The sequence below is a fragment of the Tupaia chinensis genome, unplaced genomic scaffold, assembly GCF_000334495.1.
Source record: "Tupaia chinensis unplaced genomic scaffold, TupChi_1.0 Scaffold000606_1, whole genome shotgun sequence".
Lineage (NCBI taxonomy): Eukaryota > Metazoa > Chordata > Mammalia > Scandentia > Tupaiidae > Tupaia > Tupaia belangeri.
The window spans coordinates 718,968-740,452 of NW_006160124.1; the positions used below are offsets into that span (position 1 = coordinate 718,968).

At 36.3% G+C, this 21,485-nt stretch overlaps 1 protein-coding gene across 1 annotated transcript in view; it reads left to right on the plus strand.

Moving 5' to 3' along the window:
- The window catches only part of ELAPOR2 (endosome-lysosome associated apoptosis and autophagy regulator family member 2), a 116,907-nt gene that overhangs the window by 56,683 nt on the left and 38,739 nt on the right, over nt 1-21,485 (plus strand). Inside the window, exons 8-15 of the mRNA XM_027775852.1 lie at nt 1,129-1,309; nt 4,048-4,176; nt 10,786-10,876; nt 11,547-11,649; nt 15,213-15,350; nt 16,898-17,161; nt 17,950-18,123; nt 20,578-20,767. Of these exons, the coding sequence (XP_027631653.1) occupies nt 1,129-1,309; nt 4,048-4,176; nt 10,786-10,876; nt 11,547-11,649; nt 15,213-15,350; nt 16,898-17,161; nt 17,950-18,123; nt 20,578-20,767 (1,270 nt within the window). The remainder of the gene's footprint in view (nt 1-1,128; nt 1,310-4,047; nt 4,177-10,785; nt 10,877-11,546; nt 11,650-15,212; nt 15,351-16,897; nt 17,162-17,949; nt 18,124-20,577; nt 20,768-21,485) is intronic.

Here is a 21,485-nt window from a genome sequence, read left to right on the forward strand (position 1 = left end):
GTTCTATTGAGACATCTACCGTTAAATCATTTTCTTAAGCATCCTCCTTCAGATGACATAATCTACTTGTTCATAGGATACTTGAGGACTCAATTGACTGGCCTAAAGTACTTTCCTCACTGGAAGTAACTATAGAGAATTGCCTTTAATTTTGGGTCTCCAGCTTTAATATTAGACTTCCTATTGCAGAAGCTCTTTTAAAGGAGAAAGAACTATTTCAGCACTTTATATGTCTAATGAAAGGAAGCTTTTTAGTCTCTTTCTCAAAACTTCTATTTGGTTATAAGAGTTGATTTATTTTTCTCTTTGCATTTAAAATATACCCCTCCTCCTCCATGATACATATTAATTTTGTTTTAGAATGGCCGACCTATTTGATATATCTGATTTCTAAATAAGAATAATTGTATAATAAACTTTTAAAATATTTTGTTTTGTGTGGAAGTAAATGCAGGTGTGAGAGAGAATAAAAGGTAAAGGCTTAAAAGACTACTGTCCTTAAGAGGCTGCCTTAATCCTGATGTTCAGGACTACATGGAACATGGCCTAGAAGCCTCTAGAAGAAATATTTTAGCTATAGCTCTTGTAGTCTAATATCAGGTTATTGAAAAAATTCAGAGAATAACACCAATAATTATGAATTAATAGGATTGAAATGTGATGCTTGATCTCTCTCTCTCTTTTTTTTTAATAACCATTTCTTTTGCACTGTGAGCAAAATGTTTTAAAATGTACTATGTCTGGAAGAAAGGAAGCAAACAATGGAGGTCTCAAAACAAAAAAGATGCAGTTGCTGCATGCAAACATGTCAATTACAGGACAATGTGAATGAATGGATAGATGAGTAAGGGCAATAATTATGTTGTCTACATTTTAAAGAGGGATTTCATGATAATGAATATGCTGTATCTGAGGTAAGACCTCTAGCTTAGAGTAAAAACATTTGTAGTTAATAGTCATTTCTCTGCCTGTTTTCTTTCTCTCATTTTGTCGCTAATGTTTCAGATTCTCTTCATCTGGCCCTTCTGTTTTGTCATCGTCATCCCCTTTCCTAGACTGACAGTTTAAAATTTTTGTTATAAGCATGTTATTTGACTCGCTTGCTTTTTTCCCATTTTTTCCCCCCAGACACAGATAATGTACAAGTGGATAGAGCCCAAAATCTGCAGGGAAGATCTCACAGATGCTATCAGATTGCCCCCTTCTGGAGAGAAGAAAGATTGTCCACCTTGCAACCCCGGATTTTATAACAATGGATCATCATCTTGCCATCCCTGCCCTCCTGGAACATTTTCAGATGGAACAAAGGGTAGGATGTCAACTGGTCCAAGAATTAGACCTTTAGCAAATTCATCTTATTAGACTACTGTGACCTCGTTCTAGATTGTTTTTATGGAATAATATAAAAAAATAATTTTCTTAACCTCACTGAGACCAAGGAAGTGTTGAGAAATATAATAATAAAATTATAAGGCCCAAATGGCTTATTTAATATAGGAGAATAACTGTTCAATGGCATTATGTATAAAGCTCTCTTATTGGGATGACTGTTCGCCTTTAGGTATTGATAAGAAAATTTCACCATGGATGTGATTAAAGATAAGCACTCATTTTTCATGCATGGGTAACATGTGTTAAATCACACTTTATGCTATAATAATAGTAAAGATTGCTCATTTTGATCATATGTCAAAATAGACCCTGAGTAGATTGTTTAAAGATGTAGAGTTGAGAAATTTTAGTATATTTACCATATAATGCTACAGAAAATTGTTACGGAATTTAATTTTAGTAGACAAATATAACAGTAGATTTTAGATGCTGGTATCTTAAGCCTTTAAGTGAGCATAAAAAAGGCTCTGGAGTCAAATCGACCTTGGATTTGAATCCATCTGTATACAGGGAATCAATAGTGTAACTTCAGCCAAGTTACTTAAAACTTTGAACCTCAATTTCCTCGTCTGTAAGATTGTGGGTAAATATGTACCTCATGATCATTGAGCAGGTTATATAAAAATGTCTCCTTTGGCCCCAGGAAGTGTTTTGCTAACTAAATGTTTTCCTACACATTTTCTTACTGATGCAATGCTGCAGTGTCATGGTTAAGTTTAAACATGGTGAGAAAAGAGCCTTCTATTTCAATTTGCAGGTGTTAATTAAAATGAAGCTTTTTGTTATTTAAAAATTTTAAATTATTTCTTTTAATGTTTATTAATTTTTATTATTATATTTAGTTTGGTATAGGGCATGTGTGCTTCCTAGAGAGAGACACAGAGAGAGAGGAAAAGTGAGAAAGCAAGTCTCCAGGTCCAAGACTTGAACTGCATTGGACCATGTGGGAGTCTGGTGTCTTAACTACCATACCACCTGCTGGCCCTAAATCAGGCTTACTTTATAAACCTAACTCTTTTTAAACCCTTCGAATTCTAGAACTAATTCTCAAAGTAATTAATATTTTGAATTTTGTATCATCAGTCCATAATTAAATGGTATGAATACTTTGTGAAGTTTAATAATCAATTGGAAGGGTGAGATAGTTCCTCTTTACAGGGTGGGAGGAACTGATTCCAAGGTCGCACATAAGGGAACTTGAACTTGTTTCAGAATTGCTATTCTCATGAAAGGATAATTCAATATTGGCAGTTACTGACAGAAGTGAAAGGGAAAATTGTTTGAAAAGATTTTATATGTATTCTTTTTATTTCTCATGTTGGTCAAGTATATAAGATGATTTCAAAAGTTTGTCACAAAGTTGAATTAAAATATGAGTTAATTTTGGTGTAGATTGTTTTTTAAATTCACTCATAATTTCTTCATAATACATGGTTTTATAAGCATTTTAAAAAGTTTATTTTTTTTTGTAAGAGAGAAAGAGAGAGATAGAGAGAAACAGATATTTACCACAGGGTCCTCATTTCATTTCTACCCCCATTGTCAGCCAGCCTGACTCAGAGGCATGCCCATGTATACCTGGTGTGCTAAAGAGGTCTCAGGACACAAATCCAGGATGTCTCTCGTGTGGATTCATTGTGTTACTACTAGTCCACTGCCTGCCACTTCCCACCATAAACTAAAAAAAAGAAAAAAAAAAGAAAAAGAAAACATCTTCTATGAGCAAGAATAAGAGGAAGTACGAGAAAACCTCTAACAAAAACTTGATACCACAATCCACCCCTAGTGTGCTCCAGCATTCTCAGAGAAGTTTCCAGACTTGAACTAGGAATCCTCAAATTTAAGATTGCATTGCAGAGGGTATGTTTTACCATTGTGCCACTGCCTGGCACCTACCATGAATTTTTTTTTCTTATTCATGACAGAGTGTGTGTGTGCACATGTAAGAGATATATACAGAAAAACATCTCTATAGGGTCTGGTTACACTGTGATCCCCTTCCTTACATTTGTTTTTTAGAGAAGGTGTTTTGCTATGGGGTGCATGCACTTGCCAGAGAGATAAAGAGAGACAGAGAGATAGAAAATGAAAAATCACCCCCGGGGCTTTTTCCAGTCCCTTCTCCTCCATTCTCCTTTCGGGATCTTGGGCATGCACACACATGTACCTGGCAGTTTTAGCCATCAGGTCCAAGACTTGAACTGCAGTTGACTACTTGGGAACCCAGCGACATAATCATTACACCATCCACCAGTTTCTCCCTTCCTTAAGTTTTTCAGCCTGTTGAATCTTGGGCACTCACATGCTTACCTTGTATGTTTCAGGCTAACCAGGCCTGGGATTTGAACCACAATCACCATGTGTGATCTGGTTTCTCTTGAGCCACTGCAGCATGGAGCCAATCCCACAAGGGCACATGTGCATGTGCATGCGTGTGTGCACGCATCATGCACACACACATTCTATGTGTAGGACTTTTTTTCTTTCTTTCTTTTCTTTTTGAAAAAGTCATTACTTCCCAGGGGAATTGGTGGTGGAATATCTTTCCTTTTCATATCTCTCCTGCTAATTATAGTTTGGTAGTGATGAAAGCAAAGGAAGAAGTTGTGTACATGCCATTTAATTTTAATTTTTCACCCCACTTATTTTCTATAGAATGCAGACCATGTCCAGCAGGAACGGAGCCTGCTCTTGGGTTTGAGTATAAATGGTGGAATGTACTTCCTGGCAACATGAAAACTTCTTGCTTCAATGTTGGGAATTCAAAATGTGATGGGATGAATGGTGAGTTCAGAATCAGTCTACTTGAAGTGTTTTGCTGCAGAGACATCATCATTCTCAGACTCAGCTCTCTAAAACATACCAAGTATGGTTATGAGAAGTTTTATTCTTATCATCTGGCTACTTGCCTCTTTTCTAGCCCCCCCCCCACCAAATGATAAATGTGGGGTCACAGCCAAATGTCTGTCCTATAAAAAATAAACTATTAATTTTGTATTTGGCAGAGTCAGTTTGGAAGTAGATACTGAGGATCGCCCAGTATGGGTATAAACACCACAATAGATTTACCAATACTATGTTGTTTACTATTTTGAAGAGGATGACAGCATTTCTGCCTTGGTTAGCTTGGTCTGGGTCAGCTCTGTGCCATGGTGAGGGGTTAAATGATCTCAAATTTTCCTTACTTATGAAGTCTATGATTGTGTTTGTAAAGTATATGAACCCCACTTATTGACAATTTGAAAACGTGTCAGAGTTCTACAGGACAGTTACTGAACTTTATTTGTTCTCAGATTTTAAGTACTTAGAGAGCCTAGTATTTCATTGTTCTGCAATATATATTGGTTGAATGAATGATGATATCTACTATGTGTTTTAAAATTTGACACTGGGCATAGGTATTATAAATACCAGGGCCCTATGCTGAGAGGAATCCTTTACTTTTATCAGGTCATTAGCATTTTACATCAACTTATTTTTTTCTATATCACATTTGATTATTATAAACATACATGTGAGGGCATGAACATACATAAAACCGTTTTTATTTATTAATTTATTTCTTTCATGTATGAGAAAGAGAGAGAGAAGTATCCTTAACAGGGTCTCAAACCATAGTCCTCCCTTAAGCCCTTCTAGGCAGCTGGATCACAGCCCTTGTGTACCTAGCATGTGTAGGTTTACCTGGGAACCGAACCTCAGTCTTCCACTTGGCTTCTGGTATTAGAGAGCATTGCATTACTGCTACACCATCACAGCTGAACCACATACTTTTTAACTGGATATATTTTAGATCAGTATCCAAAATAAATAGGTTTTGGATATAAGAATACAGGTATGCAAATGAATACAGAGGCTGACAAATAATAGATCTTCAAATAATGCTGATTAAATAAAAGAAGGAAAGAGGAAATGATAAAACCTTACTATATATTAAACATGAAATTTTCTTCCTTCTTGACCAATAATCCCACATTTAAGAATTTATTCTAAGTGAGTAAAAGAAAAAAAAATGTAATAATTGTTACCTGACTGTGAATGTTATGTTCTAAAAAGTTATTATGATTGAATTCTAAATTGAGGAAGTTAAGACCTATTGTAAAATAAAATTGGGAAGGCTAGGATATTGAATGACTCTAGAAAGATCTAACACATTTGTGTGTGTGTGTGTGTGTGTGTGTGTGTATTTGTATACTCATAAAGATTTACAGGTTCTTTTACTCATCTGTAGAGAGAGAGATAAGAGTGAAAGAAAGTGAGAAAGCACCCCCTGCTCCTCCCAATGGAGAATGGTCATATCTCAATCCTTCTCATGCGCATAGGTATTATAAATACCAGGGCCCTATGCTGAGAGGAATCCTTTACTTTTATCAGGTCATTAGCATTTTACATCAACTTATTTTTTTCTATATCACATTTGATTATTATAAACATACATGTGAGGGCATGAACATACATAAAACCGTTTTTATTTATTAATTTATTTCTTTCATGTATGAGAAAGAGAGAGAGAAGTATCCTTAACAGGGTCTCAAACCATAGTCCTCCCTTAAGCCCTTCTAGGCAGCTGGATCACAGCCCTTGTGTACCTAGCATGTGTAGGTTTACCTGGGAACCGAACCTCAGTCTTCCACTTGGCTTCTGGTATTAGAGAGCATTGCATTACTGCTACACCATCACAGCTGAACCACATACTTTTTAACTGGATATATTTTAGATCAGTATCCAAAATAAATAGGTTTTGGATATAAGAATACAGGTATGCAAATGAATACAGAGGCTGACAAATAATAGATCTTCAAATAATGCTGATTAAATAAAAGAAGGAAAGAGGAAATGATAAAACCTTACTATATATTAAACATGAAATTTTCTTCCTTCTTGACCAATAATCCCACATTTAAGAATTTATTCTAAGTGAGTAAAAGAAAAAAAAATGTAATAATTGTTACCTGACTGTGAATGTTATGTTCTAAAAAGTTATTATGATTGAATTCTAAATTGAGGAAGTTAAGACCTATTGTAAAATAAAATTGGGAAGGCTAGGATATTGAATGACTCTAGAAAGATCTAACACATTTGTGTGTGTGTGTGTGTGTGTGTGTGTGTGTATGTGTATTCACATACTAGTAAAGATTTTCTGGAACTTTTACTCATCTGTAGAGAGAGAGATAAGAGTGAAAGAAAGTGAGAAAGCACCCCCTGCTCCTCCCAATGGAGAATGGTCATATCTCAATCCTTCTCATGCGTTTCCCTTTTTTTTTTCATGGTTTTGAGCATGTACTCACATGATCCCATTGTGTTTCTCAAGCTGTTGGATCTGGGACTTGAACTACATGTTGACCATATGGGATCCTGTTACCTTAACAACTATGCCATGGGCTGGCCCCAAAACATAATTTTTAAAACAAAAAATAAATCTTAAAATGCAAAGTTTATATAGAAACATGGAAAACATGGAAATATTTCACTCGAATGGAAAAAGGAAAATAAAAAATTGCATATAGCTTTGTAAAACAGTACTTATGGACAAGGACTAGAAAGGAATATACAAAAATCATAGTAATTATTAGGGTATTAGGTTAGAGACAGAGAGATAGACAGACAGACATCCTCAATATGGCCTTCTTGCTTTATTCCCACTCCAGTCTTAGCCGTCCTAAATCACGGGTACCTGCACATGCCTAGTGTGCACAAGGAGATCTCAGGATGAGAACCCATGACGTTCCCATGTGGGTCTGGTCCTGTTATCATGTGTCACTGCCAAGTCCCTAGGGAAATATTGTTAAAGTCAACATTTTTATTGACACTGTGATAGACAGTTTTTATTATTAAAAATGGATAAAAATGATGACTAGGGCATAATCAAAGGCAGTATTTCCTACGTTTCTACTAACTTGAATATATCCTACTTTCAGGTCTCTGCTTTAACATTCTTGTGATTTGTTGCCCAGTATAGTGGCCATTAGAACATGTGGACACCCAGTCCTTGCAATGTGACTGGTCTGAGTTGAGATGTACTAAAAGTGCAAAATGCACACTACACTTATGCAAAGGCTTAGTGTGGAAAAAGTAAGATGTTAGTTTTGTATTAGATTACATGTCAAATGATAACATTTTGGGTCTATTTGGTTGAATAAAATATATTAAATGAATTTTTCTTTTTTTTCTTTTTTTAAAATAAATTATTTACCTATTTAATTTTACTTGTTATTGTTGTTTATTTTTTAATTTAGCCAGAAAGAGACTAGAAAGAGAGAGAAAGGAAAAGTGGGAAAACAAGCCACCAGGTCCAGTATTCGAACAGCAGTCAGCCATGTGCAAGTCCAGTGCATTAACCACCACGCCACCTGCCAGCCCCTATTTTTTTTTCCATTTTAATATGTGGCTGTTAGGATAGCTAAACCCACATTTGTGGCTTATATATTCCTCAGTGAAAGCTTATACCTTAAGGCACTTAAACTGATACTAACCCTGCAATTTCCTTTTGAAATTTCTCCTGATCTACAGTATACACTTAGACACTTAGGTCTTTTTTTTCTCCTTCTTTTTTTTTTTTTTTTTTTTTTTTAATCAGATACATTATCCTGTGTGTGTCTTTCCACTTATAACTCTCCTCTCACATTGACTATCTCAATGTCCAAGTCTGGAATTTCAAAGCATAAGTTTCCTTTATTTTCTCTATTCAACGTCTCTCTTGCTGAGGGTATTTTGAATCTTCTGTCCCATGTCACATAATGATATCTTGGTCAGAATATGGATTACGCATATGAAGAGTTTCGTAAGATTCTAACAGACTATACTGTATATCCTGGGTGTGGAGTTGGCTATACCATCTAGGTTTGTGTAGGTACAATGTAAGTATGGTGTTTGCATAATGATGAAATCACCCAGTGATGTATTTCTCCAAATGCATCCCTGTCATTAAGCAGCACGTAAGTATATTATTATAATTTCTGAGGGCTGCCGCAACAGAATGCCACAACCTTGGTAGCTTGAAATATTATAAATTAATTTTCTCACAGTTCTGGAGGTTAGAAGCCCAAAGTCAAGGTGTTGGCAGGGCCATATTCTCTTGGAGGCCTCTAGGAGTATATTCTTTCTTGCCTCTTCCAGCTTCTGGTAGCCTGGACATTCCTTGACTCGTGGTGCATAACTCCAGTCTCTGCCTCCATCTTCATATGGCCATCTTCTCTCTGTGTCTTCCTATGGTGTGTTGTGACTGTTTTTCCCTCTTCTCATAACGACACCAGTTCTCTTGAATTAAGACCCTCCCTAATGACCACATCTCAACTTGATCATGTCTTTAAATTCTCTATTTGCCAATAAGGTGCTATTTACAGCTGATCATAGTCACAGAGCACTAAAAGCATTCTGTGTTTCTTGGTTAAGATAGTGAGAAAAACAGCAGAATCTGGAAATCTGCAATGGGCGATATTCAAACATAAGAAATGCTCTTTTCCTCTTACAGGGGTATTAGTCCCCTCCATATATGCCTCTCTTTCTCATTCTTTTACCACTTTTTTTTTTTTCCTGGTTCTTTCTTTTTCTTTTCTTTTCTTCTTTTTTTTTTTTTTGAGAGGTTTTTGCTATAGGGCGCGTGTGCTCGCTAGAAAGACAGAGAGAGACAGAGAGACAGAAAGCGAGAAATCACCCCCCAGGGAGGATGGCCACGCTGCAATCCCTTCTCCTCCATTCTCCTCTCCGGGATCTTGGGCATGCACACACATGCGCCCGGCGAGAGTTTTAAGCCCACGGGTCCGAGACATGAACCATGGTTGACTACATGGGAGTCCAGCGACATAGCCATTACACTAACTGCTGGTTCCTTCTCTTATACTTCTTGAAGCAGCAAGTATTGACATTTTCTTTTGGAGATAGCATTGTCATTGCTAAGGTATTGCCACTTATTAATAAACTTACTTGTTGGTGTGTATAAGGTGCTTCTTTTTTTTTTTTTTCTTATTTTACTCTAGTCATTATCATTTTAAGTGTTGATTTTTCCTAGGCAGAGGACAGACCTCATATCATCTCTGTGCATAGCTCTATCACCCCATAGTGTTGACAGTTGGCATCTGTCTATCATATTCTGCTGATTTCAGTGAGGGTGGACTCAGTCTTATCTTCCTACCCCATGCATATCATAGTTCTCAGCATCTAATAAATGCTATTTAAAGAAATAAAAAAGTGAATAACTGCAGAACAGGGGTTAAATTAGGGGACAACAATATAGCAAACTATAAGAAAGAACTCCAGGACTGACTATGTAGTGTTGCAGTAGAGTATGGTGCAGAGAAAGCCAAATCTCTCAAGGCCTACCAGAGTTTGTGTCCAGCTCTGGGGACTTGAAAAACATGCCAGGAATGAGTATGTTTGCCCAGAATCTTGATGTGATAGAGAATGAAAAAAAGAAGGATTGCAGCCCTTTTGGGGCATGTGCTTACTCATGTGTACCCTCTCTCCCTCACTCTCTCTCTTTCTTTCCGACCTACACACTCTCTGTCTAAAATTTAAAAAAAAAAAAAAAAGAAAAGAAAGAACTGCAGATCTCAAATTTTCACTAAGTAATTCAAACATTCTACTCTCTTTTGTTGACTGAAGACCACTATTTTCTATCTTGATGTATTAAAATGGATAAAGACCATCTGTTTTATTTTTTAAAACATCATGTTTCATTGAGAAAACTGTTTTTAGTTCTCTTATTAAAATGACTTTTATGAAAATAATACCTTATTTGACTTCCTCAAAGGAATTATTTTGAAATTAAAAAAATATTTTGTTTGAGAGCCAGCAGGTGACGTGGTGACTGAGGTGCTGGACACTCCCACATGGCTGACCATGGTTCAAGTCCTGGACCTGGTGGCTCGTTTTCTTACTTTCTCTCTTTTGCTGTGTGTCTCTCTCTGGTCAAATTGAAGTAAATGAATGAATAAATAAAATTAAATAAATTATTGTTAAAAAAAGCTTTTGTTTATTTCTTTTATGAGAGATAGAAAGAGAGAGAGAGAGAGCGAGAGAGATAACCACAAAGGTTTTGTACCACTATCCACCCCTGAAGTCTTCCCAGACAGCCAGGATCACAGGCATGCGAATCTGGTGTGTACAGATTGACCCAGAAATTGAACCCCAATATTTATGTGGCTTCCAGTGTTGAAGAGTGGCATGCTACCACTGTGTTGCCACAGCTGAGCCATTCAGAAAATCTTCATTGCTATCTAGAACTCTATCTCTGCATATAACTTGCAAATGGGATTTACAAATAGGAATTCTTTTGGAGTAATTTTTTACTTATAAACACTTGGGCTTTTTTGTTTCTTACCTTATTTAAAAAGAGATTTTTTTGGAAGTCATTTATGGAATTTTTACTAATAAAATATTTTTTATCATTTCTAGGTTGGGAGGTGGCTGGAGACCATATCCAGAGTGGGGCTGGAGGTTCTGATAATGATTACCTGATCTTAAACTTGCATATCCCAGGATTTAAGTAAGGAAAACCAACTCTGTTTCTGTTCTGTAAAAATCCTCACACCCATTTCTCTATCAAATTAGATGAAGTAGAGTTGCCTTATAGAATGTGTTAATATTATGAAGTACTTAGTGAATAAGCTGTCACAAGATAATATATTTAAGGATATCTATAGAATCACTGATTGAAAAACTATAAATATAAGTTGTATATTAAATAAAGCTAAACATTTTAAACGATGTTAGATCCAATGCTCTAACTGTGATTCTTGGATGGTTACTGAAGAACTCTTAGTCAAAGTTGTTTCAGGAGTATCTTTTGGTTTATTTATCTATGTTTTCTCAGTTCAATCTATATAGTGGTTTGTAACAAATTTCTTCATTCCATTTCTGCTTTAGTCCTTCACATTGAAATTTCCCAGTTGAACTCTTTTTCTTGCTCTACACTGTGCAGTTGCATTTATAGCAATAGATCCAACCAGATCACCATGGCTGTGTAGACTCCATATTAAAGCAAGGTGTACATGGACAGGCAGCAATTGAGTGATGAAGCTGTGGTTGGTGGAAGCAGCAGATTAGGGGGAAAGAAAAGTGTGGCTTTCAATATTATTTTTACAAAGTTGATTAATCTTATTCAAGATTAAATAGAGAACATGCTATAAATATTATAATTTTAATCTGTCAAATAGACCACCAACATCTATGACTGGAGCCATGGGTTCTGAACTAGGAAGAATAACGTTTGTTTTTGAGACTCTGTGTTCGGCCGACTGTGTCTTATACTTCATGGTGGTAAGTGGAAAAACAGCTTTCAAAGGCAAATTGTTAAATTAGTATTCTTTTCCAAGTGTGAATTTATTTATGGAAGTAGAGATAAGAATCCCATTTGTTTTGGCCTTATAGGGCTTTTCAAAAACCTTTTTTAAAACTCTGAAGTCACTGAGAATTGTGCAATAGAGTCTATGCAGAATGGACTATGTGAGGGAGGGGATTGGGCAACTGATAAAAACAGAGAATACTAATCTGGTAGAAAATTCTTTCATAAAAATATGTCACCCACAGAATGGAAATTATCCCCTACTAACCATTTGACTACTCAAACTATCAGGAGGGGGAAAAATGATTGAGGGCAGAAAATAATGGAGGTTTAAAGCATTGGGAAAAAAGGAATTTCTTTATAGTTAAATTGAATACATTTAGACAAAGGACTTTACTATGTCCATGTTATAATTTTGCCCATTTCTTTTCTAGATTTCATATAAATGTGAGCTCTTAGCTTGAGGAAAGTAACAACACAAATGTTAGAGAAACTTCATGTGAGTTTTAAAAGGTGGTTGGCTAAGATTTTCACATTCTAATTAGTGACTTCATAGATCTGCTTTGCTTTTGTATGTGTTTTCTTTCAATGAGCCTTTAGTAGTTAGTTAATAGTCCATTAATAGTGTCCTTCATTATATATAAGATGAGTGGCGATTTAAACATATATTCATGTTTACTCATTGCTTTAAATGAAGGCAGATTCCTCGTCTGAATAAAAAGAAAATACTGACTGACTTTGTAGAAGTAAAAGAAGATAATGAGTAATCTTCAGCACGCCCATCTAATAGAGCACAAAAAACTACCAAACTTTCAGTTCTCCCAAATCTGCTTCCTTGTTTCTTTACCTGTTAGTTCTTTTCATTCGGTTTCATTGCTGAAATTCAGACTCCTATTATCTCTTAACTAGACTGTTCAGTAGTCTCCTGTCCCCCCCCCCTTTTTTTTCTATTTTCTCATTCATGCTGCTGTCCAAATTACCCCATGTTTACTCATTGCTTTAAATGAAGGCAGATTCCTCGTCTGAATAAAAAGAAAATACTGACTGACTTTGTAGAAGTAAAAGAAGATAATGAGTAATCTTCAGCACGCCCATCTAATAGAGCACAAAAAACTACCAAACTTTCAGTTCTCCCAAATCTGCTTCCTTGTTTCTTTACCTGTTAGTTCTTTTCATTCGGTTTCATTGCTGAAATTCAGACTCCTATTATCTCTTAACTAGACTGTTCAGTAGTCTCCTGTCCCCCCCCCCCTTTTTTTTCTATTTTCTCATTCATGCTGCTGTCCAAATTACCCTTATAAACTTAGAAACAATCATAGAGGCATCAACAATAAATCTTCCCCTTACTCTTGATAATTTTTTATTGCCAATAGCCGTGGTTCTGGTCCTGGACCAGCGGCACCAGCATCCACTGGGAGCTCTTTAGAAATACAGATTTCTGGGCCCCATCCTAGTCTTACTGAATGAGAAATGGAGGAGCGCTCTGAGTTTCACCAAGCCTGGGGGGGTGGTTCTGAGTAGATGAGGAAGATATTTCAAAATCTTTAGTATGGTGTCTCTATTTTTATTGTTGTTGTTTTCTTGGTATTCTTTCCTCAAACCTGCTTTTACTTTTTTTTTGGAGAGGTTTTTTTGCTATAGGGCACATGTGCTCTCCAGAAAGACAGAGAGAGACAGAGAGACGGAAAGCGAGAAATTACCCTCAAGGGGGGATGGCCAGGCTGCAATCCCTTCTCCTCCATTCTCCTCTCGAGATCCTGGGTGGACACGCACGCACATGCACCTGGCATGAGTTTAAGCCACCGGGTCCGGGACTCGAACCGTGGTTAACTACATGGAAGTCCAGTGACATAGCCATTTTGCTAACTGCAGGTCCCCCTGCTTTTACTTTTTACACTTCTTTAGTGAGTCTCAATTTGGTAGTGTTGGTGGAGCACTCTGTATTTTGTTCTTTGCCAATGCCCTGACACACTAAACTAGAATGAAACTCTTCCTTTTGCTCTTCTGACTGCTGATCTCCCATTCATACTTTAAGGGCAGCTCAAACTTTATCTTTTCTGGGAAACTTTCCTTCATTTCTGTTAGTAAAGTTAATCACTATCTAGTATGCTCTTAAAACCCTTTGGGAAAATTCCTATTCTAATTATGTGAACTTATTTCCTTATTTATTCCTGAAGGTAGAGATCACTTTTTTCTTTTTTTTGCTGAATCTATCTTACAGTTTTTAACTTTAAGTAGATCTGCAAATTTCTCTTTCTCTCTGTATGATCTTATCAGATTATTTTTGGAGATGTAAAATTAAATAGTACATAAAAATACTTTGAATATCATATAGTGTTTTATAAGTATAAGGTAGTATACTTTGTAGTAATGCACTAAATTCTACTTTATGAGCCAGAGAGAAGATATTTAACAAAGCACTATGTATATACTAAGAGCTTCATTTTTGAAGTGGTGTGTATGATGATTTGGTTGTTTGGTAACAGAGGATTTATATTTTCTGCTATTTCTATCTGTGGTGTAAACTTAGGATATGCCTCTTTATAACATAGTTTTTAATTTTTTAAAAGAATTATTTATTTTATTTTATTTATTATTATTATTTTCTTATTTAGTATAGGACACATGCACTCTCCAGAGAGAGAGAGAGAGAGAGAGAGAGCGAGAGAGCAAGCCTTCAGGTCTGGGACTCTAACTGTAGCCAGCCATGGGATTCCAGCACCTTAACCACTACGCCACCTGCTGTCCCCTTTAGCATATGGTTAGGCTTAGTTTTATTTCAAATAGATTAACTGTGTATGACATTTGGCTGACTTATATTTGCTTTCTAGCCATGTTAATGATAGCTTATCAGTTGTACTATTGCAAATTTATGGATTATTCTAAATCTTGAACTTAGTTAAGGAAATCAGAAATCAAATATTATACAAATTACACCTTTCAGAATCGAAATATAAGCAAGGGAGTATTTCATTAACATAAAATAACATTCTGGCTAACCTGAATCTGAGTAAACTGGGCTCTTGCAAGCACAGTTCGGGGTAAGTTAGAATGCTTTTGTAAGAGCTACCTATCAAAATCTCTCAAGGAAACAAATTAAAATGGGAAGTCTTTTCATTCTTTGAGGATTCTAGATGTTTACTGTGAGAAGTCTGAAGACTGATGTTTCTTCTTTCCAATTTTAGTATATGTGCTGCCGAAGCGAGCACTGATGTTTCTTCTTTTAAGTGTATTTCTCCAGCTAGAATCTCACACAAAGCAACAAACTAAATATCCAAACCTTAAACATACTATAACTTGATACCTCTTTTGAATTATGTTAACAATGTGATTGTATATTCTAATTACTGAGTAACTGAGGTGCTTGTGTAGAGTTGAAGGGAAATTTTGAGAGTTTTGCAGTTATACTCTTTGCAGATAAATCATCATCAACTGGGTGGATTTAATGTAAATAAAAACATGTTAAGTGTATTTGCACATTTATGTTAATACTGAGTTTATGCTCTATTTATATAATTATATTCCCATTGCATTTTAGGACATTAATAGAAAAAGTACCAACGTGGTGGAATCATGGGGTGGAACCAAAGAAAAACAAGCTTACACCCACATCATCTTCAAGAATGCGACATTTACATTTACATGGGCATTCCAAAGGACCAACCAGGGTCAAGATGTAAGTCCCAAGCACTTTTTTTTTTTTTACATACAAAGACAGTGCCCCTATATATATATATATATATATATAGAGAGAGAGAGAGAGAGAGAGAGAGAGAGAGCAATCACTGGAATCTGGAGGAAAAGAGCTTTTCATTGATGTAGGATCAATCACGTGGTTGTTGAGTGGATTCGTATAAGATGATAAATTTAAAAAATTAGAGGAAGAATTGATAAAATGGAAAAATAATGTATCTTTGAAATGTTTTGCACTGTGAATAGATTTGCTTGAAGCTTAAAAGAAAGAAAATCTAATTTTATAGTAAGAAAAATTGCTTTTAAAGCTTTCTGAAGCTTTGAGATGGTGCTTACCTTCCTCCTTATCTGAATGATCAGACATTTGTCTAGGAACCATTAACTGGTGTTTTGTTAATTATTAGTATTATTATAGTAATGTCTCCTTTTATGACCTGGAGAATCTATATGTACACATAATTGGGTTAACATACAGATTCATTGCCTTTCTTTTACTTTCCTTGCTAGAATTGACTTACCCTGCCCCCCCAATCCCAAGTAAATTCCATTGTATGTTTTAATAGTATCAGGACTGTTTCCTTTGTGGATCTTCCTAGATGTGGCCTTCCCAAGGTGAGAACAAGGTAAACCACTTGCTCAGAAGTGGCTTTAATGCTGTGGTCATACTTGGAGAGCATTTCCTCTCTTCATTCAGGCTTTCAGCAGGGAACACATTCCCCATGTTTTTCTTGACTACAGCTGTTTTTTTGAGTGTTCCAAAAACTATCATGTGGGGCATACACGCGCTATGGAACCCTGCCATTTCCTAGTCTTCTGTTTACCTTTGCCCCAGACAAAAGCTGTAAGTAGTGTGGAACGATACTGCTCTGTAGTAATAGAGTGGTACCCACTGCTTGATGAAAACTAGACCTTATGCTGACTCACTGTCACAAGGAGGAAAAACATAGTAAGACCCTGGTTCTTGCCCTCTATTCTGTATCTTTTCAGTAGGAATCAGAATATACTGGTTAGGGAAAGGAGTAGAGAAAGAAGAGAAGGTTTGAAGAGTTGACATGATTTGTGTATTACACAAGTGGAGTATGGATGAGCACTGGTAGTCCCAGTCTCTAAAACTTTCTAATCCCTAGTCTGAGTCTTTTCCACTCTGACATACTGTCTCAGCATCTTATTCTCTCATTTAATTTAGTCTTACATCTAAATAAACAATGATGGGAGATAAAGTTGCCTCTTATTAAACTATGTCAGTTATTCCAGATATAAAACTTATTAATACCAATTATCACATGTCTCATAATTGTGGGGAAATATCCAAAATGATTACTGTGGAAATCAGCTACTAGTGTCTAGATTTAAGCCTTTTTTTTCAATTATTTTCTAAGAACTAAATACAAATGATCTTAACCTACTATTAATTCTAAACCATAGGCTGGCACACTCTGCTTAGTTATTTTGTGATATCAACAGAAGACATGAGGTGGTGGTACAACTAAGCCCCAAGGCAGAAGTCATTACTTTCTGCTCTCTTTTTAGAATAGACGATTCATCAATGACATGGTGAAGATTTATTCTATCACAGCCACTAATGCAGTTGATGGGGTGGCATCATCCTGCCGTGCCTGTGCCCTCGGCTCTGAACAGTCGGGCTCATCGTGTGTCCCCTGCCCTCCAGGCCACTACATTGAGAAAGAAACCAACCAGTGCAAGGAGTGTCCCCCTGACACCTACCTGTCCATACACCAGGTCTATGGCAAGGAGGCTTGTATTCCATGTGGGCCTGGGAGTAAAAGCACACAGGTAAGCAGGTCTGTCTGTCAGTTTTCCCCACAAAAGCACATGTTAGTAGAGAAGTTTCAGGGTTTCCCTTTGTGTTTCTCTGGGAATTATTAAGTTGTTATTTATTCTTAAAAAAAAAGAAAAAAGGCTTTTCCATTCCCTTTCTTGTCTTCCCTCCTCTAACAATTAATGAGCAATTAATGTGTGCCATGAAAGTGCTAGTTACTGGAATATAGACTATTAAGAGAAGCACCCAAATAAGAATGCTTTCCAAAGCTATTAAAGTGATTTCTTGTGTATTGTGAAGGTAGAACAAGTGCATTACCTACACGGCTGACTATTGCCATTATGTGGAAAGGAGCTAGTCTACATTATACATTTTAAGGACAAAATAGACATCATGTTATGGATGAAGAACAAAGCAGTTTCCTTTTCTGTTTAAACTGGTATAACAGGGAATTTTGATTATTTCTGAAAATATCTTTCTATAAAAAACTTTGAGAATATTTTTACTCTGACTTGAAACAAATTCCAAACCATCTGAACTGTGCCTAGAAAAGTCCAGAGTTTAAAAATCCCCTGTATTAGAAAATAAAATAAGAATAAAATAAAATTACTGAAATAATTTATAATTTTACCTAGAGAAGTTCAGAGTTTAGAAATTATCTGTATTAGAAAATAAAATAAAACAAAAATAAAATTACTGAAATAATTTATACCTAGAATTTTTTAAAGCACAGTTTTACTACCAGCTAATACTTTATTTCCTACTTTCTTGTTTCTTTATATGTCTTCATCTTTAATCAAAGGACCACTCAATTTGCTATAGTGACTGCTTTTTCTATCATGAGAAAGAAAATCAGAGTTTGCACTATGACTTCAGCAACCTCAGCAGTGTGGGCTCACTAATGAATGGCCCTAGCTTCACTTCCAAAGGAACAAAATACTTCCATTTCTTCAATATCAGTTTGTGTGGGCATGAGGTGAGTTCTGGCTGTCAAGGCAAGATAGAGTTGTATTTCAGCTCTGATTGGGTTGATATTTTCTGTGTTAATGAACCAATAAAGTCCCTATGAAAGCTAATACCGAGTGTTAGAAACTGAGCTGTGATTGCTGAAATACTCTGTTGCCAACTAGCATAATGGCAGCGTTCTCCACCAGGGGCAACCTTGTCTGGTTCTCTGTACATCAAAGGACTTATCCCTGAAGGTGAATCCTAAAGCTGGGAGTTATATGTAATGCTTTGAGGATTCTTTTGCTTTTGTAAAAGTAGGTCAGACTTGTCAATCCCACCTTTTTTTTTTTTTTGAAGACAGTTATGGTTTGAGAAAGTTTTACTGTTGTTTATCTTGTCAGTTTTGTGTTTTAAAAAGAAAAAGACTTTAAAGAGGAAGTTTGTCCAAAATAAAAAGAAGTATGAAAGTGCAAATGCCAATTGATAAGGTAGCCTCTACTTAAACATAATAAGATTTTAATTTTCTGTAGGAAGAAGCAGAACTTTAATTGATACTGGTAATGGGGAGAGTTATAGGACTGCATGATATATGTACATATATATGTATATATACATATATATACGTATACATATATATACATATACAGTGAGAGAGAGAGAGAGAAGGAGAAAGAGAGAAGGAGAGAGAGCACAAACCTTTCCCCCTGCAGTGCAATATGGTCACACCAAAATCCCTTCTCCACTTCTCCATTTTGTTGGAATTTGGGGCATGAATGTTCATGTGCTTGATGTATTTTTCAAAAGCTGGGGTCAGGATTCAAACCATAGTTGACCACCTGGGATCCAGCTTCCTTAACCACTAGGCTGTGAGTCTGGCTCTGTCCAATACTTTCATGGACATACTAGGTTGGTGTTGAGATATCATATAGGTGTATACCATTAGCAGAAGTGAAAGCGTAAGATGTTTATTCCATGTCTATTTCTGTATTAACATTTGTATCTACAGTTGTCTTCATTATGAGATACTGTGCTAAACTTTGTACAAATGATATAAAAAGAGATCTGATGAGCACAACATTTTCTAACAATAGATCTGTAAGTTTTACATAGTATGACATTTATGCTATCCTGATTTACATGGGGTGATCTGACATACCCACTAGACTGCTTAGTCACTCAGTTTTCTCAATATATAAATGTATACTGTGTATCTGTTCTTATGTGTCAGATACTGTGTGAAGCAGTGAATAAGATTAATTCCGTATCTATCACACTTCTCAATCTTATTCTTATATTATCATGGTTACCTTTTGCCTTTTCTCTCTTCTTCCCTGTCTTTCTTTTGTTCTTGTTCTTTTCCTTTCAGTCTTCATTATTTTCCTCTTTATTTCCTCACTACTTTCTTTCTGCTCTTTTCTCCTGTTTCTTTTTAGCTTCAACATTTTAGTTAGGTTTAGTAAAAATGTATGGCACCTCCCTGAGTCAAGGGATGACAGTTCTTGGCTGAGATTACCAACCACATCAAGACAGAGAAATCTTTATGCTTTTGTTTTGTAGGCCTGTGAATACATTTAAGACCAATAGAATAGCTGTCTGTATTCTTTTAAATTTATCTGAAGAAATTATTGGAGTAAACTCTAGCCCTTTGCAGTGGAACTACAATATATTCAAGCATACTACTTAAGTAGTCTTTCAATTTATAGAAGTGATATCTTCCAACTAACCTCTAAATGACTAGAAAGTAAACCCATGCATCCCCTTCAGCTATGGTGTAATTACACTATTGTGTAACTATGAGCAGATACACATAGTTGAACCTAAGACTAGGAGTACTGGGTTGCTGTTTTCTGTGTTGATGAAGCAATACAGTCCCTATAAATGCTAACACCAGTGTCAGACACTGAGCTGTGTTTGCTTAAATACTTTGTCACCTTCTAGCATATAGGCCATTGTAGTGGTCAACAGTTTAGAACTCAGGCATTGTCCTAGGGTTTTGCTGCAACAATGCTTTTATCCCTTTTTCTTTAGCTTTTACTTTATCCCTTTGCCACAGATAGGCCCATTAAAAGAAGGAAGACTGAGTCTTTTCCTTTGTCGCTAAAACTTTCAGCAGCAGTTTGCTGGTCTCTTTTCATGCATCATTATCCTGTGAATTGAACACTGTGAAGAGGACTTTTATTTTCTTAAATTGGATGGCTTTCACTCAGCACAAACGATGCTTGTAGTGGGAGGGGCAGTACAGCCTGCAATTACTGTGCTCATCATAACTGCACTGGCTCTCAACACCCATTGAACATTAGAATTGCCTCAAAAGCTTTTTAACCATATGGATGCCTGGGCCTCACACTGGATCAATTAAATCAGAATCTCTGTGGTGAGGAAAGAGAGAGACGTTGTTCTACAGTGAGAGTTGCTAGCTAGCTGAGACTCAGTGCAGAGGCTGACATTCAATAAAATCTCTTTTATGACTCTGTTTTCCTAGGGGAAGAAGATGGCTCTCTGTACCAACAATATAACAGACTTTACAGTAAAGGAAATGGTGGCAGGGTCAGATGATTACACCAATGTGGTAGGAGCCTTTGTATGCCAGTCAACTATTATTCCTTCTGAAAGTAAGGGTTTCCGAGCAGCCTTGTCATCACAGTCCATCATTCTGGCAGATACATTTTTAGGTAAGCTTCCTTGGCTCACATATGCATGCAGGCATTTATTGTAAAATTATGGTACTCGTAACTTGTCATTGCATTGGAATTTACTGTCAACCTGAGAAAAACTGAGGCCAACTATGTGAATAATGTAACAAGATCAGAGTGAGGATGATAGTCAGGTTCCACAATATCTAACTTGCCCGAGACAGGTATGCCAAGGTCTCATAGATTTCAAGATGGTTATAAAGGAGAAACCACAAGAAGAGGTATGATTACATCATCATTTTGGGATTAATAGTGAGGACGAACTGATACCAACCTTTGTTATTAGCAGGACTGTCAGCATCATTTGTTGTCAGTTAAACAGGCAGTGTCTGGGCAGATGTCTTCACAGAAGTAGTCCTTGTGACTGTTCATGTTATCAGACATAGTTGCCTGAGAAACACCCCCTCCATGACCTTCCCTAGTGCCCTTTATTTATAGTTTAACACTAGTTGACGGAGATGATTTCATTTTGGTTCTGACAACTTTCATATTAGCATAGGTGATTAATCTCCACAGGTTAACTCTGAATCACCACATAGTAAAATATGTAGAATGTCCCCCCATGAGTGAGGTCTTTTTATCAGTCTTAGTGAACACAAGGAGCTTCTGAATTTATATATTAATTTGTATATCATACACACTTTTCTGAGGCTCTGTGCCTTTCATTAGATTCTCTAGGAGTTTAGGAGACAACATA